Source organism: Tupaia chinensis, unplaced genomic scaffold (assembly GCF_000334495.1).
Source record: "Tupaia chinensis unplaced genomic scaffold, TupChi_1.0 Scaffold000078_1, whole genome shotgun sequence".
Lineage (NCBI taxonomy): Eukaryota > Metazoa > Chordata > Mammalia > Scandentia > Tupaiidae > Tupaia > Tupaia belangeri.
The window spans coordinates 2421016-2430970 of record NW_006159539.1 but is presented as its reverse complement, the minus strand read 5'-3'; the positions used below and the strand labels follow the sequence as shown (position 1 = coordinate 2430970).

Here is a 9955-nt window from a genome sequence, read left to right as displayed (position 1 = left end):
CGCAATCCCTTCTCCTCCATTCTCCTCTCGGGAGCTTGGGCACGCACGCACACGCGCCCGGCGTGAGATTTAAGCCACCGGGTCCGAGACGCGAACCGCGGTCGACTACGTGGGAGTCCAGCAACATAGCCATTACGCTAACTGCTGGTTCCCAGGAAACACCGTTTTGAAAGAAATAGATTAAAATGTAGCAAGAAATCCAAGAATACTATGTATGTGTGTATATGTATATACACTACACACACACATATATGTATGTGTGTGTACGTATGTATGTGGATTGGGGGACTTGGAGCACACACGCACATGCGCCCAGCATGTTTCTCAGCTACCGGATCTGGGACTCAAACCACACAGGATCCAGTGCTTCAGCCTTCACGCCACCTGCTGCCCCTCTTCTCTGGGTTTTTGAAAAGGGAAATAATCCTTTAGTTCCCAACAACTGATGAATACCTGCGCCTTGGAAAGACTCTTTTGGAGCTTGTCCACTGTCCCAACCCAGGCAGGACAGTCGAACAGGTTCAGGAAGGAGTGAGAGCCGGATAAGCGTAGCAATATTACAAGTAGCAATGTTACAACATGGGGAAGATACAGTGTTAAAACTCTTCAGGGTCCTCCTTTATTGTGGGCAGAGATAGTGATTATATACATGTTGGTAGGCAGTGATTGGTTGTTAAAAGGTGAGTTATGATTGGTTGTCCTATAGACCAATCATAAGGTGCCAGATATGCAAATCTGAGGGATTCAGTGGCCAATCAGAGTATGGTTTTGAAGGTGAGGTTTTGAAGGGGAGCCAATCATGGCCTTTGTCATTGTGTAATTGTTTGCTCTCTGAGAAATCCAAACCTAAGGGCTTCCTAAGATGGCAATAGTAAGAGACTCGTGAAAATGGCCTCGGCAGACTGGCTGGTTCGCAGCCTCCCACAGGTCACTCCTGAGATGTGAGCTCTGATCTCTTATTGCACATCCAGGAATTCAGCAAGGCACTGGGGAGCATGTTTTAGGCCACTTTTCTGTCAGTAATAACTGAAGAGCACTGTGGGTAGTTTATAAAGGATAGAATTTTGTTCCACTTGCAGTTTTGGAGGCCCAAAGCCAAGAGGCTACATCTGGTGAGGGTCTCTGCAGAGACCTGAGACAGCACATGATGGTGGAAGGCAGAGCACGAACAGAGCGGGGGCGCCCATGTGTCCGTTCTTGCAAAGCCATGGGAAGTCAGCTATGGGGTCCCACCTCAGTGACCTCATCCAACTCCAGGCACCTCCCAAAGGCCTCACCTTTCAACACCATAGTCGAGTTAAGTTTACACCCTCTTTTTTTAAAAATTATTTAACTGTATTTATCATTTTTATTACTACTGTTTTTTAATTTGACCAGAGAGAGACACAGAGAAACAGAGAGGGAAAGTGAGAAAGCAAGCAACCAGGTCCAGGACTCAAACGTGGTTGGCCATGTGGGAGTCCAGCATCTTACCCACCACACCACCTGCCAGCGCCTCCTTTTTTTGTTTGTTTTTGAAGAGAGATTTTTGCTATAGGGTGTGTACATTCGCTGGACAGAGAGAGACAGAAAAACAGAAAGGGAGAAATCACCCTCCAGGGGAATGGCCATGTCGCAATCCCTTCTCCTCCATTCTCCTTTGGGGATTTTGGGCACGCACACACATGCACCTGGCATGAGTTTTTGTTTTTGTTTTCAAAGAATTATTTTATTTTATTTATTAGTATTAGGGTTTTTTTTTTTTAATTTGTCCACAGAGAGAAAGTGAGAGAGCAAGCCGCCAGGTCCAGAACTCAAACCGTGGTCAGCCCTGTGGAAGTACATTAACACCACACCACCTGCCAACCTCGAGCCCAGTGTGAGTTTTAAGCCTCTGTGTCCAGGACTCAAACCTTGGTCGACTATGTAGGAGTCCAGCAACATAACCATTATGTCATCTGCCAATCCCAAGTTTACACCTTCTTAATCCCATCACTACCAAATTTCAACACATGAAATATTTTTATTGCCACAGGGTACATGCATTCACGAGAGAGAACCCCCTAGTGGGGCATGGTCATACCCCAACTCTTCTTCCTCCATTTCCCTTTCCCATCAGGACGTTGGGTATGCATGCACACACACCCAGCATCAGTGCGTGAGTTTAGGGGGATATATTCAAACCATAGCAGAGTGGAAGCCAGGTGGGAAAGGAGGGGGAAAGAGAATAACCTAACTCATACACATGAATTTTTCTGATTTTCCACTCCTAAAATGTTGCCCCAAAGTGGGGCCAATAGGTGGCATGGTGTTTAAGGCACTGGACTCCCACATGGCCAGCCAGGGTTCAAGACCCAGATCCGGCAGCCTGAAACACACCAACCATGTGTGCATGTATGCCCAAAATCGTAGAAAGAGAATGGAGAAGAGATTGTGGCACGGCCATCCCCCCAGAGGGGGTGATTTCTCACTTTCCCTCTCACTGGGTGTGCCTGTCTGTCTGGCAAGCACATGCATCTTATAGCAAAAATCTTAAAAAAAAAAAAAAAAAAAAAAAAAAAAAAAAAAAAAAAAAAAAGAAAGAAAGAAAGAAATTGTCCCAAAACAAGCCACTTGAAGCCATATAAGGAAGATTCCTCCTTCACGCTGCCTGCCTCTCTTAGGGTGAATGTCTCCTGTTACTATGGCGTGAACATATTTGTCCCAACATTGTATTAGGAAACCTCTTTCATCTTCAGGAACATCAGTGAGCGAATTGTGATCACCCATACACCTGCCACCCAGACATTACTAAGATGGACATGTTAGATTCTTTTTTTAAAATGTGAGCCCAAAACACGTCATCAAGCTCAAAAATAAAGAAATACCAGTCAAGCACCCTTTTGACCATAGGTGGTTTAATGTTAATATAAAAAAGGATTGAACAGGAGCCAGCAGGTGGCATGGTGATTGAGGGTGCTGGACGCCCACCTATCTGACCGCAGTTCGAGTCCTGGACCTGGCGGCTTACTTTCTCACTCTCCCTCTCTCGCTCTCTTTCTCTCTCACTCTCACTCTTACTCTGTGCTTAAAATAAATAAAGTTAAATAAAATAATTCTTGAAGAAATAAAACAATATTAGATTATAATACCAAGACAACTTATATTAGGACCTAGTGCTACCAAGTGCATTTTTGGTGACGTGAATCCCTGGAGGCCAACCTGTAGCATGGCAGTGAAGGGAGCCAGATCCCACCTGATGACCATAGTTTGAATCTTAGCCCCAGGGGCTTGGAAAACATGTTGGCATACGTGTGCCCCAAATCCCGACGGAATGGAGAAATGGTGGGAAAAGGATTATGGTGTGACCGTGCCCCATTGGTGGGTGCTTTCTCTCTCTTGCTCTCATATATGTGCCCAGTGGCAATAGAAAAAAAAAATGTTTGGTCCGAGAAGACGCCTGCTATCCACAGTGATGGCATCATGGGGGTCCCATCAGCTGACCAGTCTGTTTTCTCGATTTTCCTTCTTATTCTCTGAAGGTAACCCAGTATTTACTGGACCAGTCTTTCGTAATGGATGAAGAAAGCCTCTACGAGTCTTCTCTCCGAATAGAACCAAAACTCCCCACCTGAAGCTGGCCCTGGCCCAGACCCAACGCTCCCCCGGACACATGCTCTATGATATTGTACATATTCGTTTGGTTTCTCTGGATCTTCCTCTTCAGTATGTGCTTCTCCAAGAAAACAAATCCGTTCTTGTTCTTAGATTCCTGTAGAACCGGAATATGAATTTCTGCACCGTCTGAGACTCTGCCCCCACCCGCCCCTGGTCTCCCACAGTGCCTGGTTCTTTCAAACAGCTCTCCTCCTCCTCCCCCTCCTCCTCCTCCTCTCCTTTTTTAGCTTGTTATAGGGCATATGTACTTGTTGGAGAGAGGAAAGATGGGAGAAGTGAGAAATCACTCCCTGGGGTGATGATCATGCTGAAATCCCTTTTCCATTCTCTAGGAGGCGGGAGAGGGAAAACCAGACCCCAAAGTCAGTCACTGACAAATCTTCCCGCTGATGGTCACGCCAATTTCCGAAGCAGCTTTCTCAGCCAAAATCGCAGGTCTCAACACGCCCCATCCGTCTCCCGGGAACCTGGAGGGCAGGGAGCCTTCTCCACCAGGGACCACGCCCCTGGAACCATGCTGCCACCTCGTTCAGGCACCACGTCGCTCCTCGCTCTAGGATCCCCACCAGGTAGTAGGAATAGCAGTCTCAATGAAACCAGAGGAGGCCCCAGAACTGCCCGAGGAAAACCAAGTCCTAACACCGAGTGGAGTCGCAGCGACTTTGGCTGGCCGCCACCTAGCACTCACTGGAGGTCGGGAACACAGAAACGTCACTTCTTTCAGCCGCCAACGGTCACTACAAGCTTACGTTGAGATGCTCAGTCCGTATACCTCGTGATAATTAGTACCACACAGTAGAATTAGGAACTCAATAACCGAGTGTTTTTATTGCATATACTGTAGTCCTGTCTAAATGCCTTCTAGCAGGAATATAGTAACGTAGTGCTTATTCTGTGAATATTACCATGTATTTTTTACATTGTACAGTATAGAAAACACAGGTTAACTCTGCAGTGGCAGGCATGCTCCACTACAACAAACAGACAACTTTTGCTGTAAGCAATACCTAGTGGTATGAGAATTCTATTTCAAGTCCTAAACTATTTCAACTTACAGCTCGTTTGGAAAGAAAAAAAAAAAGAAATTTCCATTTTTGTAAAAATATATGTTTCCTGATTACCTCTTGCTAATAAATCTATTCTATCTCAGGGTGAACAGTGAGTTTTGATGGGTTTCATTTATTAGCTCAAAGGATATTGAGGGGCTGGCAGGTGGCATAGTGGTTAAGGGCAATGGACTCCCACATGGCAAACCACAGTTCGAGTCCCTGAACTGGCAGCTTGCCTTCTCACGTTCCCTCTTTCTCTCACTCCATCCCTCTCTAGTCAAATTACAATACATAAAAAATAAAGTTAAATAAACTAATTTTTTTAAGAAAAGAATATTGGAAAAGCACTTGCCCCTTTAGAGATTTTTACCATAGGGTGTGTGAGCTCACCAGAAGGACAGTGAGAGACAGAGAGACAGAAAGTGAGAGATCACCCGCCCAGGGGGGATGGTCACACCATAATCCCTGCTCCTCCATTTTCCACTCTGGATTTTGGGCACACACGCACGCGCATGCAATGTGAGTTTGAAGTTGCCAGGTCGGGGACTTGAAATTGCAGTTGACTACGTGGGAGTCCAACAACGTAACCATTACGCCATCTGCTGTTCCATCTTTTCTTTTATAATTTACCACAGCATGCATGTGTTCACCAGAGAGAAAGAGGGAGAGGGTAACCCCCAGTAGGGCATGGTCACACAGCAATCCCTTCTCCTCCATTTCTCCCTCCTTTTGGGATATCAGGCATGCGCACAGCCATGCCCGGCATGTTTTTCAAACTGCTATATTCAGGATTCAAATCTTACAGTTGGTAGGATCCAGCCCCCTTAACCACTAAGCCACAGGGCCAGACCAGCATTCCCTCTTGATCAGGACTTGGGGTGAGACCAGAGATGCAGACTGACAAGAAAGAATTATTTTCTGGGGCTAGCAGGTGATATGGTGATTAAGGTGCTGGACTCCCACATGGTCATCCATGGTTCAAGTCCCAGACCTGGTGGCTTGCTTTCTCACTTTCTCTTTCTCTCTCCCTCTCTCTGATCACATTTTAAAAGAGTAATGACAAATGGAATTAAATAAAATAATTCTTTTTAAAAATTGTATAAGGAGCTTTTTCAGGCCCGTACAAGGAGCAGTTTGCCCCTGGTCATTAGTGTCCTTCGATGTGAGTGGGTCTCCCATGCCACTAGTGTCACCTGTTGGCATCTGGCTGCCCCCCCACCACCACCACCAGCTTCTTGCTCTTGCCTGTCTCAGTGTGGCCTTGCTGGCTGCGGGACCAAGAGCACCTGAAAAGGCGGTTATTGTCACTGGAATAGGAAGTGCCACCCAGAGCCACCCATGTCCGGGCATTTTTTACAGCTCGTGTGCATGCATACCGAGGTAACAAGCACACACCCGACCCCGCGAGCTCACAGCCCACTGGAGAGTGGGAACCCATGAGTCAAACAACTCCCACTCCACACCTCCCTGCAGGTGCTGGGCCCTAACACCAGGGTGCCCTACTGCTGTCCCCAACTACCAAACTGCCACATCCTCTTCCCCACCACACCTGGGCCCCCAGAAACCCAGAGGGCACCCTAAACCTCATCTTTCTGTTTCCACTTCCCAACGACTAGGAGGTCCAGTAGAGGTCCACTTCCTAGTTATCTTCCCAGCCAGCGAACAGCGCATCCCCACTGCTGCCACGCTGGACCAACAGTTCTTAAAGCTTTGTTCTACAGAACCCTTCTACTCTTCTTTTTTTTTTTTTTTAAATAATTTATTTAATTGTGTTTTGTCTTTTAATTTCACCAGAGAGAGAGTGAAAAAACAAGCCACCAGGTCCAGGCCTCAAACCATGGTTGGCTATTTGAGAATGTCCAGCGCCTTAACCACCACACCACCTGCTGGGTCCCCCTTCTACTCTTTGTGTGTGTGTGTGTTTTATTTTTTTATTTTTTTGGAAGGTTTTTGCTATAAGGCACGTGAGTTTAATCTACTGGGTCCGAGGCCCGAACCATGGTCAACTACATGGGAGTTCAGCAACATAGCCATTATGCTAACTGCTGGTCCCCCCCCTTCTTCTCTTAAGAATCATCAAGGACCAGGCTAGCCGGTGGTGTGATGGATGAGGCAGTGGTGTGATAACAGCAGCTTGAGAAACACAGCGGGCATGTGGGCCCAAAATCCTGAGAGGACAAAATGATGGTGATTGAGTGTGGACATCTCCCCCAGAGAGTGAGTTCTCACTTCTCTTCCCCACCCCAAGTGGGTACATGTGCCTTATCGTAAATTTTTTTAAAAAACTGGGGTTGGCAGTTGGCATAGTGGGTAAGGCACTGGATTCCCACGTGGCCGACCACGGTTTGAGTCCTAGACTTGGTAGCTTGCTTTCTCTCTCTCTTTTTCTCTCTTGTCAAATTGAAGAATAAATAAAATTAAATGAATAATTATGTTTTTAAAATTCTACTGTAATTATTGAGGACCCCCACAAGCTCCATGGGCTGATAGTTAAATTTGATGCGTATGTGCCCAAAATCCCAACAGGAGGAGAAATGGAGGAGAAGGGACTGCTGCCTAATCATCTCCCACGGGGCATGCTGTCTTCCTCCCGGACCAAGAGCTGTGGTTGGGAGTCCTGGCAGAGAAGGAATAGGCAGGGGGCGGAGCCGGTGGCAGGGTGGGCGGGGCCTGCCAGGCCGGGCAGACAGCTCCGCAGGGCTTGGTGGTGAAATGCCCCTGCTTGCCCTTCCTGATTCCATTTTCTTTCAGTCGAGCCCTTGTCAGCCCTTCCTGCAGTTTACTGAGCAATCACTACCCACACTCAGACCTACAGACTTGTGACCCAGAAACAGTCGCAGACGGGCCGGGGCGTCTGGAATGTTCTGTTTCAGCGGGCGGATCCAAGCAAACTTACAGACCTCTCCAGCCACTGCCTCTGTCAGGTCTGGGGCCTTCCCCTGGCTCCCCCTGCTGCTCCTTTTTCCATTTTGTTCGCTCTAAACCTTCCATCCACCCGCAAACCCCGCGCACGCATTTTTGCTCCTCTCGAACTTTCTCAAGGTCCCTGCATCCTCCAAACATTCATGCAGGGCCTTCACATCGGAGAATCACCTTCAGTGCCTGTACCATCTATGAACAGCGCTGCTACTGCAGCCGCTCCACGCTCCAGGCTCCCGGCTTGAGCAACAATACCGCGCATTTTTACTTTGTTTCATTGAGGAGGGCAAGCAAGATACAGGAAACCAGGGGCGATTTCAAAATAGTCAGCCACCAGTTTACCACCACTGGGCACTGACCGCTGACACTCAGGGCCACATGGTGCCGACCGGCTCACACTGGGTCAGCTCTGCCGGAAAGCCTCGCAAGTCCTAAGTCATTATGCATGGCGGTGTGGAGTGCTGCTTACCGATTCAGGAGTTCAGGAAGAGGAATTTTCTGTGGGGGAGAGGTTCAGCTGGGGTGGAATTTGGAATGAGGGCAAGGAGGGTGTGGCTTATGAAGATAACAGGTAGTAAAAGTAAGGGGTGAGATAGGCTGTACCCAGGACAGGAAGCAGACCTGCAGATCCTTCAGGACATTACAAGCAGAATAGGGATGTATCATAGAAGGTCTTAAATGCCAGACAAAGGAGTCTAAGCTGTGAGAATTTGTGAACAAGAGATTAAAGGGGGCCCTGGAAAGAAACCACTGAAAGTAGACACATTCTAGGCTTCATAACTCCTGCCTCTGAACTACCTCCCCCAGGAGCAGGCTTGGCTGAGATACACGACCACTGCTCATGGGGTGTGGGGATTGCAGAAAAGTTCAGAAACCAGGGCTAGCCTGAAAGAAGTGTGGGGGCTAGTCAGGTGTGAAATTTAAGGGTGTACCCCAAATTCAGCACTCTCTCCTTGGAAAGGGAAGATCAGCAGTTTGCTCTCTGAAGCACTTGGAGCCAGGGCCAGCAGACACACCCCTACAGAGGTCAAGACTCCAACCCTGGAGGGCAGGCCTCCTCTACCAACTTCCCAGCCTCTTCCTGCACCAGACCCGCAGACCAGCATGGGCATTTTACCAGCATGGGCATTTCACCTGGTATATTGTTTCCTATTGCTAAGTAACAGTAACCACAAATCCAGGGGCTCAGAGCAACTGAAATTCATCCCCAGCAGTTCTGGAGGCCAGAGGTCTGGGTAAACTTAACTGGTTCCGGCTCCACTCCACTCCTCTGCTCACTGCTCTGGGTCCTGAACGGCCAGGCGGGATCGAAATGTCTCTGACAGGCTGCATTCCTTTCTTGGGGCTGGATTTGCCTTCACCCACTTTTCATGTGTTTGCAGGACTGAGGTCCCAGTTTTCTCCTAGCTGTCTGCAAGAGTCATTTATGGCTTCTAAATGTTGCCTTAGTGCCTGGCTTTGCCTGGCTTGAGGTCCTTGCAAAGCTAGTAAGAGAAAGTAGAATCCTCCTGGTTCGAAGCCCTCTGCCGGCCTCCTCCCAGTTCTGACTTCCCCTGACAGCACATCCTGTCTCTCTTTGTCTTCTGCTTCTTAATGCCCCTCAAACTCCCCGGGGAATCCTGCTCGACCCTCCATTTAAACTGTATTCCTGCTAGGGACCAGCAGTTGCCGTAATGGCTACATCACTGGACTCCCATGTAGTCGACCACAATTCAGCGTGTGCGTGCGTGCCCAAGATCCCGAGAGGAGAATGGAGGAGAAGGGATTGCGGCGTGACCATCCCCCCTGGGGGGTGATTTCTCGCTTTCTGTCTCTATGTCTCTCTCTGTCTGTCTGGCGAGCGCACGCGCCACGCCCTACAGTGAAAATCTCTCCAAAATAATAATAATAATAATAATAATAATAATAATTGTATTCTGCTAGAGCGCACACATGCTGTGCAGGCGAGAGATTCAGAGAGGTTTTCTAGCGCCTCTCTGGGGCAAAGTGACAGCTGGGGATGCCGTGAGTGAGGGCGGGGAGATGGGGGGACCGGCGTGGGGAGGGAGAGCTCAGGGTGAAGACAGGCACAGATGGGGCGGTTGGGGTGAGGACAGGCCAGGAGGGGAGATGGGGGACGTAGGAAAGAGTACCGGCAGGACGATGGGCGGTCATGCTCCGCACGCCCGCACCGTCAGCGCCGGTAGCGGCCTGCCGGGCAGAGCAGAGCGAGGACCCCGCCAGACCAGGCGGTCCAACATCCCTTCCTTCCAGAAAAGGGGAAAGCCAGTGATGCGGTCGGGTGGGAAGTGGACGGCGGGAGGGTGGCGGCGCGGGGACTGGAGAGAGTCCGCGACGTCCGGACTTAGCTA

The 9955-nt window shown here is 48.9% G+C and overlaps 2 protein-coding genes across 2 annotated transcripts in view; both read left to right on the top strand.

The window, feature by feature from the left end:
• Positions 1 to 3849, top strand: part of RASGRF1 (Ras protein specific guanine nucleotide releasing factor 1) — an 80589-nt gene extending 76740 nt beyond the window's left edge. Inside the window, exon 27 of the mRNA XM_006142621.1 lies at positions 3501 to 3849. Within this exon, the coding sequence (XP_006142683.1) occupies positions 3501 to 3593 (93 nt within the window). The 3' untranslated portion in view covers positions 3594 to 3849. The remainder of the gene's footprint in view (positions 1 to 3500) is intronic.
• Positions 3850 to 9746: 5897 nt separating this feature from the next.
• The window catches only part of CTSH (cathepsin H), a 20336-nt gene continuing 20127 nt past the window's right edge, over positions 9747 to 9955 (top strand). Inside the window, exon 1 of the mRNA XM_006142694.1 lies at positions 9747 to 9885. Within this exon, the coding sequence (XP_006142756.1) occupies positions 9747 to 9885 (139 nt within the window). The remainder of the gene's footprint in view (positions 9886 to 9955) is intronic.